At 38.1% G+C, this 26,889-nt stretch overlaps 1 protein-coding gene across 1 annotated transcript in view; it reads left to right on the top strand.

Moving 5' to 3' along the window:
- The window catches only part of LOC125236270 (tetratricopeptide repeat protein 28), a 178,448-nt gene that overhangs the window by 92,426 nt on the left and 59,133 nt on the right, over positions 1-26,889 (top strand). Inside the window, 5 exon segments of the mRNA XM_048142985.1 lie at positions 11,748-11,917; positions 12,893-12,996; positions 19,914-20,075; positions 20,078-20,115; positions 26,462-26,559. Coding sequence (XP_047998942.1) covers positions 11,748-11,917; positions 12,893-12,996; positions 19,914-20,075; positions 20,078-20,115; positions 26,462-26,559 — 572 coding nt within the window.

The raw sequence follows: 26,889 nt of genomic DNA on the forward strand, positions 1-26,889 counted from the left end.
CTTTCGCTAACGGAAAATTACATTGCAATTGCAGTTCAGAGTTCAATTTGATAAAACAGGCTCACTTTGTCGACAAAATTATTTAGAAGTAACGCGTGTTTAGGGCAAATAATGTTTTGTTTGCATTTTCTTAGTTTGCTAAATGACAAAATGGCGAATATGGACGGTTCATGACCGGCGTCGGCGCAGAATTGCCTGTCGTATTGTTTAAGCAGATTAAAATAAAGCGAATATTTAAATAATTCTAGTTGTAGATCACGTAATTAATAATGAGCTAAAGAAAACAAAAACGGATCTGCCATTTTTTCGCGAACAAGCGGATTAGCGGTAAGCATGACATAGATTAGAGAAAATAATTTAACCACAGATAACATATATCTTCGCCAAAAGGTGTTCTATCGGTGACATTACACAAACTATCATTGTTTTTAAGTTGGTACGCTTGATCGGTCATACAATTTTCGACAAAAAATATTCAGTAATTCAGTAATTTATTGTCCGGTGTTGTCATTTACAAAACTTTACTTCATTTTTCTCTACTTCATTATAGTAAAATTAATACAATAAATGTATTTAAATACAAAAGATTTTGTTAATTTAATTTTCTATTGCTTAAATCACATCAAACTATTCAAGTTGTGTAGATTCTGAACGGTATTTTGTAAATAGGGCCTAACACATGTCCCCTTACAAGTGCGGTCCGACCGTCTGTTAGATCCTTAAAGAATCTCAATATATTTTTAATCTGGTCACACTTTTGTAAACCGATGCGCACACGCAATTTCCTACGCATTAAGACAAATCTACACGATAGTTTTCGTTCGATTTCATTAAATTATGAAAAAAAAAAAAAATCAATTATATATTTCTAATAACTAGTCAAATATTTGAACATTATGATAGGCTAAATTTATGATATCAAATAATTGTTTTGTTGATTTAATGTTTGTGACTACTAAAAACACTTTAGTGTGTTTACAATGAAAAAACGCCCATGAGGACAATTGTAAAAGAAAAAAAAAACGGTTAAGGATGACAATATTGACAGTGACAGTTCCTTACGAAAAAAATCTGAGCGCGAAGTTATTAAATTTTATTTAAGAAAACGATTTCACGGAAATTACAGTGTTGTGTAGCTTCCAATAATTAGTATAGTTGATTGTGTAGAAGCACGTGTGATTTTTAGTGACGTCTTATTATCAGACGAAGAGAAATGTGAACTACGGTTTGAAACGAAGAGCTCTGTTAGTGAAAACATAGTAATTTCAATTAGTTTTAGGCCATAATTAGTTAGTTAAAAAAGGTGTTAGTGCAATAGTGCAAGACTTGAGTACATGGAGACAGAGTTAGCAACAGTTTGGACGCGAAAAACATGAAGTGAACATTGAGATATTTCGTGGGACGTTCGAGTTGAAGTACCCGGCTTTTGATGTCAACTAACGGAGGAGTAAGAGTTTTTGAGCCTGGTCTCATACCTGCTCATAGGACCAATGTGTTACTGAAGATTTTCGATATGATTATGTTGTTAGTGGTGCCATATTATGCCACACTAAACAGAAGAATGGAACAGAAAATGCCGATCAAGAAAAATACATATATGTAAGTGTTCAAAACCCCAGTTAATTTACCCTATTCTAGTTTTATTGAGCAAACAAGACGGAGTTTTATAGTCTGCAGTAATTTTTGAGTTAGAAAAATTAAAGTCACTTAGCGATCAGACATCATACTTGAGGAAAAAAAAATAATAATAATAATAATTGTAGGTGAACGTAAATGAGACGTACGTCTCATATGGTTAAAGTACCTAGATGGTCCTGCAACCTTAGTTGGCATATTTTTTTTTGGAAAATATTTTAACGCTTGTGATTTTTATTTTATCTTTCCCTCTGTTTATTGGAAGTCTTTAACTTTAGTTTTAACCTAAGATAGATTCTTACCACAGCAGTGTTCTGTCATTGAACATAGTGGATCAGCGAGGACGGTGGAAACATGCGGTGAAAACTTCAGTGTGTGTTTAAGTGCATGCTTAGTAACGCTAGTGAAATAACAAGTGTTTATGATATTCGATTTATGCAATATTTTATTTTTTGACCAATGATTGGACAAATAAGGACTAGCCAACTTTAGAGATGAAGAAATATTCATTGGTTTCAAGTTACTTGCTGTGTTCAAAAATAAGTAACTGGATCTTTTGCGGTTATGCTGATTGTGATCAAGTGTGCAACGTGTCTTCGGAAGAGGTTTCATGGTGTCCTGGGTTAAGACACCGACTGAGAAGAGAATAGTTTGGAAAATTTTGAAATATTACCAGGAGGCCAGCAGGATCTAATCATCATCATTAGCTACTCAAGAACCCATCATAGAACTAGCCAAGTATGAAGGAGAAAAAAGGAAGAGAGACACCTTTGACCAAGTTCCTCAACCCATTGTCGTGTTTGTTAACAATTTGCAAAGTTTGCTGCAGTTGCAAATGTAATGAAGAAGGAATAAATTGCCCGAGGTTATAAAAGACTTTCGGGGCATGTTATACAATATTGAAGACATAGAATAGGACAATACAAGTTTTAAGCTCGTTTCAAGAAAAAATCATTATTTTGTTATATTATTATCCAATCAAATAAAAGTATTTTGAACCTACTTATGACATCATTTTGTATTTTATCATAAGGCAATTAAAACCAAAATAAAATTTTGCAGATAGTTTGAAAAAAAAAGGGAATATATTTTATCAAAACCACATCAAATTTGATGTTACATTATATTTTACAAAAAATATCAAAACCATATCAAAATTAAGGATACATCATATTTTGCGGGAAAAAATTGAAAATATGAAAACCACTTCAAAACTGCAATTACTTTTTTTTTGCAAAATTGTATTATGCGTTTATTATGAACATTACATGATGTGTAATGTAAATTTTATGAGTACATTGGTTACAAGTCAATGACTTCTTAGTAAAGAATGTTTATTTATTGCGACATACTTATGTGGAACATTATTATTTTTCTTTCTTATCATCATCATCATTATCATTATTTTAAACGTGTCATGATTTCTTCAAAATTTTATTGAGATGCAGTGTTATTATTATAGGGGTGGTAGAAGTCAAAATTTTGTCTGAAATTAATTTTATTTCTATAGTGATCTGTGTGATAAAGGGCTTTATTGGCTAGCACATCGTATAGTTTCTCTGTCATTTAGTAGTTTCGTTCCTAGGATTATAAAATGGTGTATGGTGGATGTAAATTTATAATACGGATTTTTTTTTATTATCTAGATAAAGAAGTCGGTTCATTATATGGACAACAATTTTTTTTTTAAATCTTTATTTTGTAAGAAGAATGTATTGGATATTCATTGTATGCTTGGATTCTTTTAATATAATCATAATTGGACATATAGTATCTAGTCTACCTGGGGTAGACATTAGAAAATTCAGAGTGGTGGATAAACAATTTTTCATTTTAGTTATTACAGTTAGCAGTGATATTTATTATTTATGCGTTATCATTTATTACATTATATAGGGTGGTATACTGTACGATATCGGTAATCACCAGTGCAGATCCTCGATCCTAAGCATAACTTGGTCAGTATTTTATCCTACAAAGATCGGAGTAGGGAGGGCCACTAATTTTTTAGCTGACTGTACTTACTTTTATTAAATTTTTGCATTTTATGTTATCAATTTTGCATTATGAACTGCAGAAAAAAAAAACAAAGACAGGAAAATTGAAAGTAGGGTAGTGTCCTTACAGTGATTGACTGTGAAATAAAAGATGTTTACATAAAATGTAACATTTTGTCCGTACGAACATTTTATTTTTAGTATGTGCAGCAAATAATTTTCACACATTGTCAAATTGTTTGCGGTTAATAAATACTTTGTAGAAATGAAATATAGACGTATAAAATGAAACCTATCATAAATAAATTGAAATTTTCTTTGCCTTCGAGTCAGGGTAGAGTGGAGTAAAATGGGATACGTAAACTTTTGAAGTTGTTGTGTAATTTTATTTCCATTTTTATTCGTTATTTTGATTACTTTTAAAAGCGTTGGCTTTCTGTTGAGATCGAGTGAAAGAGCGAATGAGGAAGTAAGAATGGTTACATTGTGTGTGTGTGTGTGAATAATTTAGAGATGATGAATGTTTATAGATGTAAGAATGTTTTGAATGGGATGAATGACTGAATGATGTGTGTCTTGAATGTATTTTTTATAGAATGAGTGGATTGATATAGACAGACAGCGCTGGAAAGTGGTCAAAACTAGTTTGGTCGGAATTTGCGGGAACAAACAAGGGGGGGAATTTTGGGAACACATTAATCATAAAATTCTTATTGGTTAGGTTAAAATCCGATGGATTCGACCCATTTCAAGGGTAGTTTTTTATGATTACTACTACACAAGGTAATAAGACCCATACGAAAAACACACACCTCATCTTGAATGGGATGTATTTGACAATCGACATATTTAAGGGCCGATATCGTCTAGTGAGAACGAGGCTCTTTTCAATATTTGGTTCCTTGTTATGTGTTCAAATATGTGAAGTTTAGTATCATCAAATAATTTCTACATTTGATTAAATAATGATATGGTACCGAGTTGAGGTACATGCCTATGTCATTTAAGGTTTGTTTTATAAAAAAAAAAAACACATCCAAACAGATCTTAAGTCAGTATATTTTATTCAAGTATGAGACATGCGCCAAAACATGAGGCTGGAGTGAATAGGTAGAGAAATTGGTTTGAGTTCCGACAATGGAGATTGAAGGCTCTGGACTTATAATGAGAGCTCTAAAGGTTTCTTCGTAATTGCGTGGGAAGTTATTGTGAACTCGTTGAAATTATTACGATAATTATTCCGGTCCAACAGTGTGGATGGAATGAATATTCGCCGCGACCGGGGAACGAGCTAGCAAGAACGGGTTAATAGGACCTATCAGATTCACAACCTGGTATCCCTGGCGATGCGTGGACTCTGAGAAAGGGGTTATCATGGTTCATTGTCGAGATTCTAATGAGCTGATTTCAAAACTGAGTCACTAGCAGTTGCATAGTATTGGAATACACACCACACGATTAGAAATGGGGGGATATTTCCGACTGATCTAGAGATATTTTTCTTTTCTTCAGTTTTATTGCTTCTTTTGCTAAATAAGATTGAAATTTTTTACAAACTACTTTGTATTTTGTAAAAGAATTCCAATCTGGGGGCGAGTTGTAACAGAACAAGCGTCTATGACGAGGAAATTGACTCGTTATTACATATAAAACTTACGGCGAATCAACTTTTCCTTGACCAACTTTTTGGTGCATATTTCCTTTGGGATTTCATTGGATATTTTGACAAATAATATCTTTGAAGCTTTATCACATGTTTAGTCACGTCTTCACTCATAAAATTCACTATTATTTGATGCAAAACAGGTTGGAAAAACATATTTATCAACAAACTACGTTCACATGGATGGAATACTGACACTGACAGTTGTCAGCTGCGTAGCGTTCCGATATTATGTCTTGATTTCAATCACAGGTCATGAAAGTTGATAATGATTAGTAGTATACTTTCTGGATGTGTTTAATGTAGCATTTAGAAACAAAAATGATATTTTATTATGTATTTGATCTACAAATCTAATTAAAACCCTTTAACAAAAAAAAATATCTGCATACCTATACTAACCGCAATACATAACTCTTCGTCGCTTAACTAGGTATCAATAAAATTATTCCTATATCACTTTGGAACACGTGCAGTCATGCAGATGTTACTATTGAGAAGCAAAAACGTACGTGCTGAGATGTCTTGGACATTAATGCCTAAGGCGTACGACTTAGTAAACAAAACAGTTACGACCTTTTTCTTATAAGTGTAATTTAGCGGCTATCCATTGTTATTTGTCGCCAGTAGCTCTTTTGTCGCTCTTTTGTAGCCCTTTTGTAGCCCTTTTGTAGCTCTTTTGTAGCCCTTTTGTAGCCCTTTTGTCGCTCTTTTGTAGCCCTTTTGTAGCCCTTTTGTAGCTCTTTTGTAGCCCTTTTGTAGCCCTTTTGTAGCTCTTTTGTCGCTCTTTTGTAGCCCTTTTGTCGCTCTTTTGTCGCTCTTTTGTAGCCCTTTTGTCGCTCTTTTGTAGCTCTTTTGTCGCTCTTTTGTAGCCAGTCGCTCTTTTGTAGCCTTTTTGTCGCTCTTTTGTAGCCCTTTTGTAGCCCTTTTGTCGCTCTTTTGTAGCTCTTTTGTCGCTCATTTTTATCTATAAAAGGGTCGGAGCGAGCCGACGCGCGTCATTCTTACAATATCCACAAGACTAACAGTGTCTCTGGCTTTCGTGTGTTACTGGTGAGTGAAGTTGTTCTGCTATTATTTCTCTGTTTGTTTTTACTTGGAAATTATTCTAAGTGATTGTAAACTTTGAAATTGTGTCTCTGTTTGATTGTGCGGGGACAATATCGTCGTACAGTTGAACTTGGACCTATGGTGGAATTGCTTTACCGTCAGTTGTGGGGTTATTTTAGTGTTCTATTTATAGTGTAGTGTTACAATTAAATTAATGTGTATAGTGAAGTTTTCTGTGCTTTGTTTCATGAGTGCCGTCAAGCAATACAAAGACTGGGTCGATGTATGGCTGGTGCTTGGAGATAAGTCTGTGTTTGGTTTTGTAGGGAGTAATTCTTGCAAAACTAAGCGTAGATTATAGCATGTAAAGGAAACTTCATTCGTTTGTTTAGTTGGTCAGTAAAATAGAATTTAGTAATTTTCTATGGGGTTATTTTGTGAAAGTTATAAGCCAGATCATTGTTTGTGACAGACTGTTGTCCGGCTAGGCGCTTCTTCCCTTACGGTGTCAAATAAGAGGCGTTTAGGGGTCTTTTTGTTCCAAGTGGAGGGCTTGGACGCTTTTCTATACTTACAAAAGCGTATTTTCTCACCGGTCTCAAAGAGTCCAACTGTTAGATGGAAGTGAGGACTTTCACGATTGACGAAAGGCATTAGGAGTAATCCTTGCTCACTGAAGTCGGCAGTATTTGAGGCTGGGGTCCTATATATATTTATATTTATTTACTCGGTGTTCTGGTCCATGCTGGTGTTGGTCGCTGGGGATTTCGGTTGTGATCGATCCACATCTAAGTAAAGTTGATCGCAGCTGGGTCTCTCATGTGGCTGGTACTGGTGTGTCCTAGAATACTGGATATATACACGGATAGGGCGATCTACTCTCTGCTACCCTAGCCCGCGGGCAAGAGCAGAGGGGGGGATCAGAACACAAGCCTATAGGTTGCCTATCTCAGCTTCGCTGGCTGAACTGTACAGTTTATGGTAGGGATACACTTGTGCATATTTTGAACACAAGATCTATGGTAAGTGAGGGTCTGTGTTTCAGATATGTTAGAGTAGGGAAAACAATAGGATTAGGGTAGAGTCACACACTATTTCTATGAAAGTAGAGTTCTGTTATGATTGGTCTTAAATTATAATTGGTCAACGTGTATTGTGGAGAAATAATTTAACTACTACTACTTATATGGTTTAAATGGACTTTAAATGTGGTGTTTACTATCTTAAAATATGTGGTAAAACTGGTAATTTATAAAAACTCTTATTACTTAATTTATTTGAGTGAAATTAATAATTGTGGTAGCAATTTCTGATTCTTCATGTAGCATCGAGCCAGTGAGTGTTGCTAACTAGTTTTTCAAGGTAAATTCTATCAAGTTGGTTAGGGAAACAAACTATTCTTTGGAATAAAAAGCATAGGTTTGTTATAGGGCCCAGTGGCATGCGAGCGCCGTCCACTGATGACAAGTCAAAAGCTTCAAGGAGTTACTAGACTTATTTACTTCGTTCTCAGTGGTAGCAACTACTCGGAGCCTTGATGATACATTAGAAGGATCGAGAAGTTATGGTCTATTAGCAGTATTGGGGAAAAGGGGGGATTAGCTAGGGAAAAGAAACAAAACAAAATAAAAAAGGGGTTAGTTTGTAGATAGATAGCCCTTCAGGCTTACTTGCTTAGGATGCCCGATAATGTGGTTTGATTGGGCCTAAGGATTCCAGACGGTATCGCAAGTTCTCACCCCAAACCGGAATCGAAAATAGAGCGTAGCCGATGTTTTCTAAAATATTTTTTAATATTTATTTCATGTAAGTTTCACTCACTAACTTCTTTTCTAAAAATTTCTTCATTACGTCATTAATTTTCTCACTCATAACTTTCTAGGCCTAAATCTGGTAAAATACTCTTCTATAACACTATATTATTATGCTACATTAACCTTTATTCTTCTTTAAAATATAAATAAATAAAATTTTAAAAATTAGTCAAAAATACAGCTGATACTCATTAAAGGATCTGGGTTATTGCGGATCACATCGAAGGGTTTTTTTTTTTTTTTTTTTTTTTTTTTTTATGGGATAGGAGGCAAACGAGCAGACAGGTCGCCTGATGGTTCTACTTATTCACGCTAGACGATCACAAGGCCAAATTTACGGGGTATATTTAAAGGGGGGTTAGTTATACTAATGGTTAGTCAAGTAAGTAAGTAAATAAGTAAACTGAACGGGAGTTTAGTTACACCACCAACCACCGATAAAATAGGTAGAAAGTTTACGTGATTTATTCAAAGTCAACATTGCATTCCACCTAATACCTTTAGGATGCTAATGTTAAAACTCTATTAATACTCTGTAAAAAATGCATAATGTATATACAAAATGTGCTACTTTAATCAATAAATAAATAAATAATAATGGGGGACACCTTACACAGATCAACTTAGCCCCAAACTAAGCAAAGCTTGTACTATGGGTGCTAAGCGACGATATACATACTTAAATAGATAAATACATACTTATATACATAGAAAACATCCATGACTCAGGAACAAATATCTGTGCTCATCACACAAATAAACGCCCTTACCGGGATTCGAACCTGGGACCGCGGCTCAGCAGGCAGGGTCACTACCGACTGAGCCAGACCGGTCGTCAAACAATAAACAAAGTCCTTACTAGTAACTGGTCTCTGGCTATGGACATCCCGACACAGGTCATAAAGTGCTACACATGTGAATAGTGCGGACAGAATTTTAAACACTTTCTCGGAAGAACCATCGGATTTATGATTTAGAGCTGAAAATAATGGTAGCCCTTTGTGTGCTACGTGATTTTTAATATTGTTGACATTATATTTATCTTTTATGTAAACTTGAGGAAATGTATTTTTATTACCAATTCAAATGTAGGCTTATTTGTTCGTTCAATCTGCTTGCTTAGTGTAATGTTCATTTAAACATGTAAAAACCCTTTGGTATACAAAAAATCAATAGTATGGTACAGGCTTTTGTCAAATTAAAAACTATGAGTGAACAAGAAGCTTTTCATACCATTGTAATATTCTTAAAGGTATTCATCATACAATCATACAATCACGCCTGTATCCCATAAAGGGGTAGGCAGAGCACATGAAACTACTAAAACTTCAGGGCCACTCTTGGCAAATAAGTGGTTAAAAGAAAACGAAACTGTGGCATTGCAGTGACAGGTTGCCAGCCTCTCGCCTACACCACAATTTAACCTAATACCTATACAAAATATTGTACAGCGCGGCGATAAAGTATAAATTACATTATACATTATTGTGTTTCCATACTTAATAATGTTACTAATTTTCGTCTTTACCAACTAATTAAAATGGTAATTACTCCGCTGATGAGCTTCTGTGGTTTAGCTTTAAAAACTTCCCATTTGACGTTTACAAAGTGACGCTGGGCGGTCCTCATTTTAAAAAGTAAGGCCTCAAGAATCTCAAGATAAATGAAAGGTTGTTAAAGAAAAAATAATTACCCAATATGTCGGCCGTGCCGGTTATCAGGCGCCTTCTTAAACGAATTTTTAAATAAAGCGAATAAAGAACGATTACGTCCATCATTTTTCAAAATGGCCGCTTGGATCAATCCTTCAGCCCGCGCGCTGTTTTCTGAGAAAAAAAACATAATACGTACGTACTTTGAAATTATGATGCAACAATGTAAGCTAATGATAGTAAATATAGTACCGACAGAGTATCGACCAACAAGAGAAGCTTGAACTCCTTTCTTCCCGTTCCTCTGCAGCCTTAATCACCAGCAGCTTGGGTCCTACTCCTACCCCGCTGCTGCTGCCACCAAAGTTTTGGTAGGTTAGGTTAGAACTATTTTTACGTGTTTATTTGTTTCAATTTGTATCCCTATTGTAAAAAACTTATCTGAGGCATAAAAATAATAAAAAGCACAAAAAATACAATATACTACAAGTCACCTCACCTGCCAACGTCAAATCAATTTTTCGAGCACGTCTTACCTTCAAAACGCGAGGGTCAGAGGTAAGCGCTTTCAACAGGTCAGCCCACCTTTATTCAGCTGCCCGCCACCAAAACAAAACACAACCGTACACCTCTCGTGATGTGCAATACATTACGTGCCAAGTTCAAATTCACCCGTGCGTGATGTCTCATGACGCAACAATGTAAATCGTGCAAGGATGGGAGTCGGATCATTTGAATTTTCAATGGTACAGGCCGGGAATGCAGTTCGTGAGAAAAAAATACTGAGATGCGCTCGAATAGATATCGCAGGTGGTGAGCCCTCCAAAGATCGCCTCTAAAAAACGATAGGGTTTAGAAATCCAGTAGCAGGTTGTCATTTGTCTTTTTGTATTATTTATTAACTTTTGAATATCTCGCTAATTTATTCCGCTTGTTTTTTATACCGTTTCTTTTCGTGAAGTTTGAAGCAAGTTTGAACGATATATCTCACTGTTCACATTCTAAACTTCGAAGCTTTCGCTACTGATACAAATATAACTTTCTAAAGAAAGGAGCGATTAAAGTCCATTCTAATTAATTAAAAGTCCGACTTTATTACTTATTGAATGAGCAAAAAAACAAAGATTTAATGCAAGGAACATACGAGTAATTTAAAAGTGTGGTCACGATTCGTATGAGTCGATTAATTTGAATGATGCGAAATCGAATTTGAACTCGACTTTGCGGTCTGATTCGAACTTTCAACATCATCGAAAACTAGCTCCACAAACTTTATGAATTGGTAATATTTCAGCATCAAATATGGCGTCTTTGTTTGACAAAGCGTTTGACACTGTCCTGGATCCTTATCGTAACTTGAACAAATTTTTAACTTATATTAAGGTTCGAATCATTCCTTGGGTAGCCGCGCCTGCGCAGCGATTACGCGATTAATGCGCCATTCTTTACAAGTGTATTACTGCATCGTTCTTTTGTATTTTTGGTGCTTGCCGTAAAGGGCGCGAAGGTTGACCTGAGAGGGCAGTCTTCAGAAACAGATACAAGTCATTTACATGATTTGCGCTCGCTCTAAAGTACAGTTATGTATATTTGGGGGGTAATTTGGGAGGCAGAACACTCTGATACGAATCCCGAAGGTGAAATATGTGTGCCATTGGTATCTGATCACGGAGGTATTGTTTGTCATATCTACATTGGTATGTTTGTATAGTCTTTCTTCACGCTACGTAGGCTTCTAGTCAAGGTTCTAATGGGTCGGCAACGCGCATGTGACACCCCTTGAGTTGCAGGCGTCCATAGATTACGGTGGACGCTTTCCATCAGGCCGACCGTATGTTTCAATCATCAGTTACGTAGTGTAGTTGTCATTAAGTTACAAAAGATAATTTATTAATTACACGCATTCATGACTAATCTATATGTTTCTTTTTCACAGATCGAGCCAACAGGCTCAGCGTCCCTCGGAGCGGCGTCTCGCGCGCTCTTCGTCGAAAAAGTGCGCGCTTCGAACGCCGCCTGCCAATCTGGGGACTTCGCGACTGCTGTCGCGTTGTACACAGACGCCCTCACCTTAGACCCGGCTAATCATATACTATACAGCAACAGGTAATTTCTAATTAGCTCAATACAGTTTGTTACGAATTTGTAAGGATTCTGTCGAACAATCTACAATACATCGCAGGCGATCTTCGTCGAAAAAGTACGCGATTCGAATGTCGCCTGTCAATCTAGGGACTTCGCAACTTCTGTCTCGTTGTACACAGATGTTTTTATCTTAGATCTGGCCAAAAACATACTTTACAGTAACAGGTAACTACGATATCTAGGAGACCTAGCCTAAAGAACTTACGGTTGACTCCACAGGGTATATATCTGACGCGATATATACTACACAATCCCTTCTTAGGCTCCCTGACTATTTGGCATCAATGACACAAAGTATCAGCACCATAATTTACATAACTCAATCAATTGATTAATAATTAGAATTCTCACAGTAAGCTCTAAGCTGATTTAAGTCTTCGTAATTAAGAGGCTACAGGAGCGAAAATGTAAAATGGAAAGGAGCCCCCCTTTCAATTTAGGAATTTTAGTTAAATATACTAGTGTTAATAACTAGATTTATCGAAAAAAAATTGTTTCTACAGAACAACTCAGTTAAAAGATATTGCGAAAAAATCTTTAAAATCGAGGTTCCGCTCTCGACTGTTTCCTCCTTCAAAACTTAATCAATCGCAACGAAATTTGAGAATCTGAATGACAATGAAGTAATCTGTGTTGGACCGTTTAGTTTTTTGGCTAATTGTTACCAATTTTAAATACCACACCTTTTTTTGCGCCATAATCAATAAAGCCGTTTTTGGAAATTTTTGATAGGCTCTAGCGTCTTTAAAAATAAGAATATCAAAAAAAAAAAAAACGGTCCGACACAGATAAAAATTATAATAATCTGTGTTGAAAATCATTGCTCTATCATCAAAAACCAGGGAGGAAATAGTCAAGAGCGTTTGTATGGAGAATTGACCCCTCCTGTATCGTCTTAAAACACAACTCTTATTAATATTTTAAATATATACACAGGTCGGCAGCGCGACTCAAACAAGGCCAGTTCGCAGCGGCACTCCAAGATGCAACGAAGGCCAGAGAATTGTGCCCCAACTGGCCCAAAGCCTACTATCGACAGGGTAAGAACTTTTCATTGATATGTAATTATCTGCACGAGAAACATAATGACGTTATACGAGCTTCAAATCTGTTGAAAAGTTTAGCAAAATCGCTATTGACAGTATTGACATATTGTATTTATCACTGATTCTCAAGTGCGTTTCCACATTATCCGATCCGATATCGGATTTAGCACCGATATCCCATATATTTAAGCCGTCATCTTTGATTTTTGTCTTTGAAATCTTTCCCACATCCGATATCGGAACGGATAATGTGAAAACGCATTTAGAGCAAAATAATGCTGCCGTGCGACTGACAAGGTTAAAATTGGTGTTTTAGTTTAATTTCTTCTTAGGTAGGTACTTATATATCAATAAAAAATAACATAACTTCCTGTCCAAAAATTGGATATCCAGACTAGAATTACATAGTAAAAGTCTATATTTAAAACACACTAAATACTTATTTATATACTTATTGCTATAATTAGCTATATTTATTAAGTAAAAAATGCATGCACCTAGACCTAAGAAATATTGAATACCCTTACAGGGTGTCATGTACCTACCTCTTTAATGTGTAACACCTAATGTATTATGAACATGACTGCAATACAATAAAGGGGTCACTATCAAATTTACCTTATCGCTAAAAGACTATATAGCTGACACGTCTGGATTGTGTTATGTCTTTGTGGCTACGTAGACATGAATGCTAAATGTGTCTTTAGCAAAACGTCTGGATCTTAAAACGTAACAATTTAAAATGATCTAACTGCAAAACATCTTCATGTCTCGAATGTCTGTATTACAAAACAGACATGAACGCTAAACGGTCAAGGAGCAAAAAATCTGGATTGTTTAATGTTTTTATTGCTAAATAGAATAAACGCCAAACGACCCGTTAGCAAAACGTCTGGTTTTAAAATGCTTAAGTGTCTTGAGAATTCAAACCTTCTCGCACTGTTAATAAGAACTGTTCTGTTACATATTTATAAACCATGGCGATGACACATTATATTTCCGGACGTTTTGCTACTGAATAGTTCTGTGTTGACGTCAATTAACTAACTACACTTTTGGCTTTTTAGATATGCTAATCATACGGACTATGTATATTTCCAGACGTTTGGCTACTCATTCATTCTAAGTCTTAGCCATCCAGTTAAATTTACTTTTTGCTGATTGAGTATTCTACTTTCATGTCATCCCAGCTGAATTGACTTTATACTGACTGTATATTTAAATTTTCTGACATCTAGCCGAAATAGTCGTTTAGCGATAAGGTAAACTTGATAGTGACCCCAATAAAGAATAAAGAATAAAGAAATAAACAATAGGAAAGAGTATGTAATAAAATCCAACATGTGATTGTTATGATCAAGATCATATTGAATAAAAACAATTTCATGGAACACAAACCGAAGTTAGCATTCTATTAGCCGCTGCCAGTACGACTGATAAAATAAAATCCTGTTATTTTTCACCCGCCATTTCACCATTTTACCAAACAGTCACGTTCTCCGCACAAAGGAACCCATAAACTCTACTGCCGAACTCTGCACTCTAAATGGTATAATATTTCATCGCGCCACCAATTTTTAGGGGCCCGCCAACGACAAAAATAAAAACCTCAAACGGACAGCGGTGAAATACACTGGAGCGAGACACAGCGAAATTCGCTTAAGCTTAGACCAACGCTACAGGAGCGAAAATGCTAAAATAGAAAGGAGCCCCCCTTTCAATTTGGGAATTTTAGTTAAATATACTAGTGTTATTAACTAGATTTATCGAAAAAAAAAATGTCCATTAAGAACAACTCAGTTAAAAGATATTGCAAAAAATCTTTAAAATCGAGGTTCCGCTCTCGACTGTTTCCTCCTTCAAAATTTAATCAATTGGAACAAAATTTGAGAATCTGAATAAGAATGAAATAATCTGTGTCGGACCGTTTAGTTTTTTTGGCTAATTGTTACCAATCTTGAGTGTCACACCTTTTTTTGCGCCATAATGAAAAAGGCCGTTTTTGGACATTTTTGATTTAGCGTCTTTATATAAGTAAATAAAATATCAAAAAAATCAAAACGGTCCGACACAGATAAAAATAATATTAATCTGTGTTGAAAATAAAAATCATTGCTCTAACCAGGGATTCGAAAACCAGGGAGAAAGTAGTCGAGAGCGTTTGTATGGAGAATTGACCCCTCCTGTATCGTCTTAAACAACAAAAATACACAAAATTAAATATTTTTTGTACAGAACTCGCAGTAGCCGAGTCCGTTTCGCCCTTCTCCGGTTTTTCAATTACCAAACGACGTCAACCGTTGAGCGCTCCATGTTCGTATGTTTACCGACTAATGCCACCGTGTTGAATCACAAATTAACCATGCGTGTGATTACATATACATCGTAAGTTGACATTGCGTGCGACTGTATGATTTACTCCGTTTCTTTTCTATTGTTTTGTCGCTTTCACTGCGCGTAATATGGTGATGGTGAGGCAGAATTATATCATACCAATGGCGCAGACTATTGGATGATGAAGTTAAAATTTCCAAATAGAAGCAAGTTTGAAAATGAAAAATGAAAATGAAAAAGTTTATTTGGTTAATATAAGGGGGTTACACAACGAGGTTGGGATTTTTTTTTAAGAAATATTTGCTTGTGTCAGAAAACCCGCTCTTCCAGAAAGAGAGGGTATAGACCAATTGTGTTTGTGTTTTTACATATAAATTTAAATTAAAACTAAATACTCTTTTTACAATTAAAAGTAGTACTAAGTTTATTTATTATTTTATTAAAAAGGGCTCACGCATAAGCGGCCACAGGCTAGCCGAGGCGCAAACGCGGAGTTCACTCATTCGCCCAGAAGGTGTGTGAAGGTAGCCGGGGTTTTTTCGATTTTACTTTAAAGTTCTTGTTTCCTCTTAAATTGTGTGGCAACGAACCTTTCAAAGGATTTCTTGGATTCGGAATAGCGCGTTGATGTCTTAAACTCGTAGCGCCGTTGTATGGTCAACTGAAAGAAAGTAATAACATCTCGAATAGTTATATCTTGTACAGCTTGTTCTGTTTTCTATCGGTCATTTAAAAAATGTGGTACGTATCTAAATGTAAATGTATGGTGTGTATTATACAAAGTCAATTGTCTGTCTGTCTTTGAACTTGGAATTCTGTAACAAAATACTATATTTTTCCGAAGTATTGGCGAATTCTTATTCGTCTCTACTCTCTACAAGTAGGTACTTACTGCATTTCTTTTATATGATATAATTATACTAAATGGCCTGAATCTCACCAACTCACCCAGCTTTCTGTACACTCGTATTTATTGCGAAATGTTGTAAACATTCATTACGATGTGTTATATCTTTCGAGAGTTTGATTTACCTCCTCGACTCAGTACTGCCGGCGTATCATGCTTAGAATTTTATCACTTATCCACGTGGATAAGACAACTGTCACTCTCACACTGACATACTTGCCAAAGCGTGACGGATGCTTTATCCACGTGGATAAATGATAAAATTGGAATCATAATACGCCGGCAGGCCGCAATAAAAAAACGATTATCGTAATTTGTATTTTTATGATTGTAATTCGTTTTGTATTTGATGAATAGAGGTCTTATTTCAAAGTGTAATTGGTAACATGGTGTTGTTTTTCACGCTCACGAATATTTTCCTTAAAATTGACTGTCATCATGTAGTCCTTGCCGTCTCTATATTTTCCAGCTCATATAACCCAGCAAACTTCAAATCAAGCATGAACAAGCACCTTCTGGGTGAGTTCGCTCATTCTTAGGCCACGTCTTCGCCTCGGCTAGTCTGTGGCCATGTGTAAGCACATTTATCAAATAATAAAAAAAACAGTAGCTAGAGTTACGATACGGAATCTTATAAAAACCTGCACGCAACGTCAGTTTACTTTTCATAGTTCAAGATTGCGCATAGGTAATTATATTAAACACTGTTACATTATGTCTTATACGGGTGATTCTCTGTAAGGATGTTCAACAAACAGTCCCCTGGCAATGATTTTTTGAAATATTTATTAATGAAATCCTAAATAGTTAGTATAATTTAATAAAACCCATTTGCCTTAATTAAATTATACAAACTATTTCTGATTTTATAAATAAATATTTTAAAAAATCTGTTTGTTGAACATCCTTACAGAGAATCACCCATACCACAAGATTTAAAAGCTTGATTTTTCAAAAACTTTCGAGGTAAGGTCAGTGCGGGCAAGACCGGCATAGTTTATTTGAAATAAAGTTTGAGTGGATAAAACTCTATAATTAATGCAGTCTGGCGTAATGCGCATGGTCCTATGGGATAGCAAATATTATATTTTACAAAGCTTTTACAGTATTTTGGTGAAGTAATGTACTTTTAAGTGATAAAATTCACTTTTTTTAAGGCTCGGCGGGTTGACCGTCCTCCCGCGATGAGCACGGAAAGACCATCTAGTGCTTGTTGTCGCGTAATTTCATATGAGACTAGGTTCCAAAATCATGATCATTGTTATTCTACGTAATAACGGGGCAGAATGTGCTAGATAATTATTAAAATAACGTTTAAATTTTGAACATATAAGCATTTTTCTATTTATAAGGCAAGACCGGCATATGTCCCGTAGATGGGGTTCATAACCTTTTCTTTTCCGGTCCAGATATGGCATCATACTATTTTTCCAACGAACATCTGCGAAATACAATTTAGTCACGATATTACAGGCTCATATAAATCCAACTACTTATCTGTTTTTGAAACTATGTTAATTAAGAAAACGTAATAGGATATTAAGATACGTGAATTAGTTTGGTAACATTTCTTAGCAATGCTTGGTTTTGCTATAGTCACTACAGTATGAATGAATGCGTAATTTTTTTTCATCACACTCGCATACTAAATGTGATTTTACACTCAGGCGGAGCGCGAGTTATAGAAAAATCGTTCTCACAAGGGAGTTATGAAATTTCTAGTACCGTATTCATTTTTTTTTTATCTTTTTACATATTTTTATGTTGCAAGTGTGATGAATAAAGATCGTTATCAGCGTGCTGTATTGGTGGCAGAGTATGGTTGGCAAAAAAACAAATACACAAGTATTTAAAACATTATATACTTAACAAATTATGAAATATAAACATATTTATAATTATTTATCTAAATTACATTGAATAAATAACAAAAATTTGTTCAACAGATTTGGCTTCGTGCACTACTTTTGACTTGAACTGGGTACTTGAATAACAATTCTAGATAGTCTTATCTAGAGTGCATTTGATTATTTGGATTAAAATAATATGTCTACACTTCGCGTAATGTATTTTTATGACATAATTAATGTCATTTACGTACCTATATTGTTTTAAAAATATATAGTTCATCGGAAAAGGTTTTGTACCGTAGATGTGTAATCCTAAGAAGGTAAGTATTTATTTTTCCCCTCACTAGCTCGGAAACACGTGTTTTGTCCTTTAATACCAACGGGTAAAAACGCATTTTATCCACTAGTGGGTAAAGTAATTTGACCTTGAATAAAGTCAAATTAACTGCTTTAAAATTGATAAAAGTAGGTGAATCTAATAATAAAGATGATTTACCACCTGTGAAACTACTGGAAGCAGTGATAAACGCATTTTTTGCGTTGTAGTTTCCTCGCTATAGTGAGGGGAAAAGTTTTGTGTTACACTCGGGTGCAAATGTATTTTACTTCTCGTGTGTTAAAAAACTCGCAAGTTCACGATTCTATTCTCGAACCACTCGCTTCGCTCGTGGTTCAACTATAGAATCCTTTCACTTGCTCGTTTTTCTATTCCACACTCGGCGTTAAAATACAACTTTGCCCCCTTGTATAACAAATAACTATTGTAGTTAAGAACAAAGTGAATATTTAAATGTAAGTATTTGTTTTTTTTGCCAACCGTACCGGTTGCCACGAAAAGTGCACCTTGATAACGATCTCTAGTGATGAAAAACATTGTGTGTAACTCGGAGAGTATGAATATTACAAACTCGAGTCTTGGAGGAGCTGAGTGGTTCTTTTCTGTTCAAGGATTTTATGTTGCCAGTATAAATATTAATTCAACGAAAAGAGTGACATCATTACCAAAACTGTATTTCGAAGTTAAAATAAAAAACGGTACAACTATCATAAGCCAAAAACGTATACTTATATATTGATATTGTTTACACTCGACTTATTTCCAATAAAGCCTAAAAAAAGGTTGGCAACTCCTTGTTTATCGTATGCCGGTCTTGCCTTTCTCTTTTATGACGGACTTTCTGAGTAGGCACAATTTCTAAGTTACATATTTCAGAACATAAAACAAGAAATTGAACGCGTTTTGAGTAGATTAATAGTACTAGTCAGAAAGAACGGTTATTAAATGACTACGTTACATACATGATATACAAATATTCCGACTGCTTCTATTTTATTTTAATTTTTTGCGGAACCATGTTGAACTCGATGCTCGAGTTCGAAACACGAATCAAGTTTATTGTTAACTAGTGTTCGTCCTAGAGATATGTATTCAAGACCAATGGCTTAAGGATGAAAAACTGGTATACCTTCGGAGGTGTGAGAGGCGTAGATATATAAACACAAAAGTTATTGTCAATAGACGGTCTTTCCGGGTAGACGGTCTTCTCCACACTGACCTTAGTTGCTTTTTATCCTCGTAGGTCCCAAAAAAATGTATCCATTTTGACTTTGAAACTTTTTATTTCTTTGAGATTTCTCCGAATTTAATTTGTATAAGTATTTTTTTTAGCTGCCACAATACATGGAAAACGGTTTACATGACGGTGGCGTGGCGTCCCTATTATTAACTACTGTTTTTTTGTCAGGATGTACGCAGATACTATAGTATTGTGTGGAACCCCTTGTAAAACAAATAACCATAAATTCTACGTTGTTCACAGGCGTGGCTCTCCAATGCCTCGGGCGCCACGGCGAAGCCCTGGCTGCCTTCAGCTCAGGCCTGGGAGTGGAGCCAGCCTCCCGACAACTCCTGGCTGCATTGGTTGAAGCTTCCCTCAAGTCTCCACTGCGAGCAACTCTTGAACCTACCTTCAGGCAGCTGGAGCAATGAAGCTTGATCAGAGCCCATTCGTACTGATATCGGTAAGTAACAACGCTGAAAGAGACAGAAGAATCATAGAAAGAGAAAGAGACAGATTGCTGGCTGTGCAGTTCAGGCATGGCCGAGCCAGCCTTCCGACAACTCATTTCTCCATTGGTTGAGTTATCCTTCAAGTATCCTCTACAAGCAATTCTTGAGACTACCTTCAGGCAGCTAGAAGCAATGAAAGTAGATCAGTTTGTACTGATATCCGTAAGTAGCAACGCTGTATGAAACAAAAACATTAGGCAGAGTAGATGAAACTGCTCAATTATCAGTGTCGCTCTTGGCAATTAAGGCGTTGTTGTAAGAAAGAAATTCTTTATACCCACGATAATTCCAACTTACGTTTTTCGACGTCGGGTGTAGAAAGCTACTTAACTTGAAAGAAACAAAGACATTCCGCTCATGAATCACGCCTATTATTTCACCTACCTATATAAAGAAACGCACTTGACATTTACATACACAATTTACCTCTCTCAACATGTGTAATTTTTGTCAACAACTCAGCACTTTTTCAACCGAAAAAGGCTGCGTAAGTAGGCACTAAAGTTTAATACAATACTGTGAGAATCGTGAGGCTCCTGTCGATTCGCATTTAACTTATTTAAGCTGTCCACCGAGTCCTGTTTAAATGGCATCTGATACGCGAAGCTCCCGAAATAATGTCCGCCATTAAACGTGGATATCTCCGGAAATATCGTTGTCACTCACTTTATTTAAAACCCTTTATACAAAGGCATTTCTTATGCGGCCAACAAGTCTTGTTCGCATGATTTGAGTCCCGCACAGTTTAATACAACGATGCCCTTTGTTAGTGTCAATCAATGAACATTCTAACATGAGAGCGGACAGGTATCTTAGTCTTTCAAATGTTGCGTTGCTTGTTAGCTTTGCTATTATACCTAATACTCTTGTATCTAGCGCATACTCGTATAATCTAATAATGTCGGCATCACTGACAATTCAACCATTTTATATGCAACGTGTGTATTCTTGGGATTTTAGAAGATAAAACAGCTAACTAGCTTCGTAATCTTCACGAATGTAACATTTAACAACATTAATTAAAACAAAAAAGCGAATAAAGCTGATCCCCGATAAGTTTGGCTGTAACCACCCCATACAGAGCGTACATTTGCATACATTCCTGTACCCGGCGACATGTGGGCATTTTTCGGCGCATTTAGCCCAGACAATGGGGCTGAGTGATCAGAGCAGGGGTGTCATCCTCAACTGCCTTTCCGGTAGTTGCAGCCATGGCATCGGGTACGCGCGCCCGGCTTCCCGAGCTACTACGGACTCATGCCTATACCTTCCGAGTCCGTGGTATCCTTATCCCTTATCCTTTTACAAACCTAATATATCCCATCACCATTTTTCCCCTATCCCGCTATCCCTCCCTAACAGATAATTCCCGAGGTGGGTTGACGTCAGGCAGGCGGCCGGTCGTAAAACTACAGCCAAATCACAAAAATGGAGAGTCAATCAGAAGTTCGGCACTATGCTAGGGCGCCGCCGCATAACGGCGCGCAGAAGCTTCGCCCGACTTCTGTGAAAAGTGGGCTAGGGCTACCGTGTTCGGGGCGGACACGGCTAAAGACGCGAGCCCCAACCCAGAGACTCCGCTTCGCATCATGGAACATTGGCACGCTGACCGGACGCACGAGGGAGCTGGCCGATGTACTCACCAGGCGTAGGGTTGCCGTGGCGTTCCTGCAGGAGACTCGGTGGAAAGGCCGCAGATCCCGGTCCATTGGGAATGGCTACAAGCTGATCTACACCGGTGCACCTGGAGGTGAGAACGGGGTGGCTTTGGTGCTTTCTGAGGAGTTCCGAGACGGCGTCTTGGAGGTGAAACGCTTCAGCGACCGGCTTATGGTCGTAGTAGTGCTTATTGGGGGGGTCATGACCCATCTGATAAGTGCCTACGCACCTCAGGTTGGTTGTAGCGACGCCGAAAAGACGAAGTTCTGGGATCTACTCGACGGAGTACTACGTGGCATACCGTTGTCACAGGCGATTGTTTTGGGTGGTGATCTAAACGGTCATGTGGGTGAAAAGTGTGAGGAATTTGAACGTGTTCATGGGGGATACGGGTACGGTAGCCGAAATACGGAGGGGGAAAGTATCCTCTCCACCTGCGCGGCTGCGGACCTGGCCGTGGTCAACACGTTCTTCCAAAAGAAATCCGAGCACCTTGTCACCTACAGGAGCGGGAGGCACGCTACCCAAATCGACTACTTACTCATCAGGAGGCACCACATCGGCAAAGTAGCCAACTGCAAGGTCATACCAGGGGAGAGTCTTACTGCACAACACCGTCTCCTTGTCATGGATCTCCGTGTGAAACCCAGTGACAAGCTCACAGAACGCTGCCGACGCCAAATCAAGTGGTGGCGGCTTGACGAATCCAAGTCTCAGGAGTTCGCATCGGCGATCGGTGATAAATGCGCTGTAGCCGAGAGTGAACGAATCCAGGAACAATGGGACAAGATTCAGACCGCCGTCACTGGTGCGGCGAAAGCAGTGCTTGGCATGTCTAAGAGTGGACACAAATGTGACAAGGAGACTTGGTGGTGGAACGATACAGTCCAGGGGGAGATACGGCGGAAAAAAGACCTCTTTAAAACGTGGCAAGCCTCCAAATCTCCTGAAGACCGCGACGCGTATAAGGCTGCCAAACGAGCCGCTAAGAAAGCTGTAGCCAGGGCCAGACATGACTACGTACAACCATTGTACGACAAGTTAGAAACGTCTGAGGGGCAAAAGCTTATCTATAAGCTGGCACGTTCTAGGGCTAAAGCGGCACAAGATATCACCAAGTGTCGCTGTGTTAAAGACCCAAATGGCAACCTATTGTGCGAGGAACTCGCAGTAAAGGAGAGATGGCGCTCATATTTCCACAAGCTGCTGAACCAGCAGCACAAAGAGGTTCAGCCGCCAGACCTCCCTCCAAATCAGGGACTAGTGCCACCCATAACGCCGGAAGAAGTCCACTCAGCTCTTCGCCGCATGCAGAATCGGAAAGCTGTCGGAGCCGACGGAGTCCCCATCGAAGCCTGGAAGGCGATGGGCCCTCGTGGTGTGGGCACTTTAACTGACCTTTTTAACCGCGCACTTTTCACCAGTGAAATCCCCGACCAGTGGAGACTGAGTATTATTACACCAGTCTTCAAGGGAAAGGGATCTGTGCAAGAGTGTTGCAATTACCGCGGTATAAAGGTGATGTCCCACACTATGAAGCTCCTTGAGCGGATTGTGGACTCCCGGATCCGACAGGAGTGTTCTGTCTCGGAGTGCCAATATGGATTCCGACCAGGACTAGGGACCATGGACCCTATTTTTGCCCTAAGGATCGTCATGGAGAAATACAGAAGAAAGAAAACGCCTCTCCATTTCCTCTTTCTGGATATGGAGAAGGCCTTCGACTGTGTTCCCCGAGAGATGATCTGGTGGGCAATGAGGGCCAAAGGGGTTCCCGAGATCTATGTTGGCATGATCCGTGACATGTACCGTGATTCCGAATCAATGGTTAGAACTGCTGTTGGTGACACCAAGCCCTTCCCTATCTCAGTCGGAGTCCACCAAGGCTCGGTTCTCAGTCCCTTCTTGTTCAGTGCGATATTAGATGAAGTTTCAAACAGCATCAGAAATACACATGAACAACCCCCGTGGCTTCTCATGTATGCTGACGATATCGCACTGGCAGATGCGGACAGAGGGAGACTGGTGCGACGTGCGACTACGTGGAAGGAGTCGCTTGAGAACGGCGGTCTCAAACTAAATGTGGCGAAGACGGAGTACATGGCCTGCAATATTAAGGACCCCGCGCCAGTACGCATAGGCGATAAAGTTGTCGACTGTACTGACCAATTTAAGTACCTGGGATCCGTACTTCATGCGTCCGGGGACATCGACAACGACATCAAGACTCGCATAACGGCTGCGTGGGCAAAGTGGCGTGAGGTGACTGGTGTCATTTGCGACCCAAAAATGCCGGTTAAACTGAAGGGACAGGTCTATAAATCCATCATTAGACCTGTCCTCCTATATGGAAGCGAAGCGTGGCCTGTGCTTGAGCGGCACAAGCAGTTGCTGCGCGTCACGGAGATGAACATGCTCCGTTGGATGTGTGGAGTTTCGCGGAGAGACCGCGTGAGAAACTCCCGCATTCGCGGCAGTCTTCATGTCCGTGACATAGCAGACAAGCTCCAAGAAAGCCGCCTACGATGGTACGGCCATGTCTTACGTAAACCGGCAAGTTACATAGGGAACAAATGTCTTGCCATGGCACCTCCGCCTGGCCCCGGACGAAGGGGAGCACCCAAGAAATGTTGGCTTGATGTCGTTGGGGTTGATATGCGTGTTAATGGTCTCACTAAAAGGGATGCAGAAGACCGTGCGAAGTGGAGGAGAAAAAGCCGGAAAGCGGACCCCGGGCTCCGAAGCGCCCGCGCTGAGGATGCAACCGGGAAAGTGGCGTCAAGATGAGAGAGAGAAGTGGAATGACTGGTACCGCATCAGTATACTGTAATCAGCTTGAAAATTTAAACCAAAAAATCTGTCAGAATCGTCCACAGCATGCTAAAGTTTTTTTCTTACACGACAATGCTCGCCCACACATTGCAAAAGTGACTCGGCTATTGGAGCTAGGTTGGAAAGTGATACCTCATCCACCGTACGCTCCAGACTTGGCACCTACGGATTACGCATTGTTCAGATCGCTAAGCAATGCCTTGAATGAAAAAAAGTTCGATGATCAAGCCCATCTACGACAGTACATAGCTGAGTTTTTTGAATCTAAACCTAAGAACTTCTTCGCTGATGCTATTCATTCTTTACCAGAACGATGGAGACAAGTAGTAGATAACGAAGGCCGTTATATTTTTGATAAATGATTAAAATAATAAATTAAATAAAAATTACAATATTGGTTATGATTCGCTCATTACTTTCTTACCAACCCAATAAGTAATTTAATCTTAACATTTGTAATGTAAGTGCCCTCTATCGGCAATACGAGTGTGTCAATGTTTCGGTTTTATTGATTTTATTTCCCTATAAGGTCTCCGAGCTTATCGAATCAGTTTCTTTACCGATACAAATTCCGCAAACGTTTATCGGCATGTGATCAATTTTATATTTTTCTCGCATTTTCTTATAAATTTGTAGGCCATAAACGCGATGTGGGTGTTCCTAAAGTCTTGACTGTTTATTACTTTATACGAAAATAACCTCAAATCGTTAGTAAATGTTTTAGAGCGGTGATCGTAATGGAAGCCATAATGGGTCCTTAAAAATTCGTCCCACTTTTTGCAAGGCGCCGTGATACTCAATTTCGCATTTGGAAGTATTAGTTTATTGTAATGTGGCCAGTAATGATATAAAAACAAGAACTGAGGCTACCGAAAGCGCCGATTTAGGCGAATTATCATGCGAAGCTCACGTGAATCCAAAAGTCATTTTAGTTATTTCATTACTTTGTACCTTATACCTACCTCCGAGTTTGGTGAGGTGGAAATAATCTGTTAGTCTGGTATTATGAGTAATTGTAGGATGCTTTAAAAATAAATTCATGACGACATCCTTGAGACTGAGACGTTGCAAAAACTGACTGAGCCTTTTTTGTGTGGTTTATATTTTCATTCTCTTTGGTCTATACTTAAATATGCATTAAGTATTAATTAGTTAAGTACATAAACATAGCTATGGCTTCTAGAAGGTAAATTAACAAGTAAATTATAGTGAGTTACATGTACATATGTACATATACTCGTACATATGTAACGTTTAACCAATAAGTCAATAATTATTGTTTAAAAAAAATTAAGAAAAAGTATATGTATAAGTTTAACTGGGGTAGTACCTCCGCCTTACAGAAGACCGCAGCCAAATAGCACTAGACCCTACTCATAGTGTTGTGTTCCTACCGGTGAGTAAGGCTGCCAGAGCTCAACGAGAGTGCGGTGTGCTGATGACGGGAGATTGTCCTTTGAGTCTTCGGCAACCCGAACCCTCCTTGGAACTTGTGCACTCCTTTTTACTGTGTATTTAACACAGCAAAAGAAAATTTACAAGTTTCTAGTGGGGTGGCAACGCGCATGTGACACTCTTTGAGTTGCAGGCATCCATAGGTTACGGTAACCGCTTTCCATCAGGCGGGCCGTACGCTTGTTTGCCACCGACGTAGTATAAAAAAAAATTAAAAAAAAATTATCCTACCTAAGTATAGACCATCGCAATATAAAATGAATCCTCAATTAGTATAACAAACTGCCAACTAAAATCGCCTGTCTTATAGAAATCTGTTCATATTAAATTTGACAAGAAGCATTGTTCCAGGTTGTGGGCCAAGAGTTGCTAGCAGCAGGGCAGTACCAAGCAGCCGTGACTGTGCTCGAAGCTGCCCTGAGGATCGGCTCCTGTTCTCTCAAGTTACGGTAAGAATACCATACAGCACTACATTGTGCGACACGGGGCGTAAGTCAAATATTGCAAATGAGAGTATAGTTAAAGCAACGACAGCTTGCCGGAGCTATTTAAAACTCGAGTTTGCAATATTATTACGCTCCGTGGTACACTTTTACTGGTTGTTCATTTTCTGTGCGAGTGTACTGAAAATACTTTAGTTTCTAGTTTCTACTCGCCTGCTTAAAATTAAGATTTCATAAATAAAACTATTATGGGTTCATGGCTCAAAAATAATGAGAATGGGCTTCGTTGCAAAATATACAGCTAACTATAATTACGAAGATAATGTACGTTTCATC

This window comes from Leguminivora glycinivorella, chromosome 19, assembly GCF_023078275.1.
Source record: "Leguminivora glycinivorella isolate SPB_JAAS2020 chromosome 19, LegGlyc_1.1, whole genome shotgun sequence".
Classification (NCBI taxonomy): Eukaryota; Metazoa; Arthropoda; class Insecta; order Lepidoptera; family Tortricidae; genus Leguminivora; species Leguminivora glycinivorella.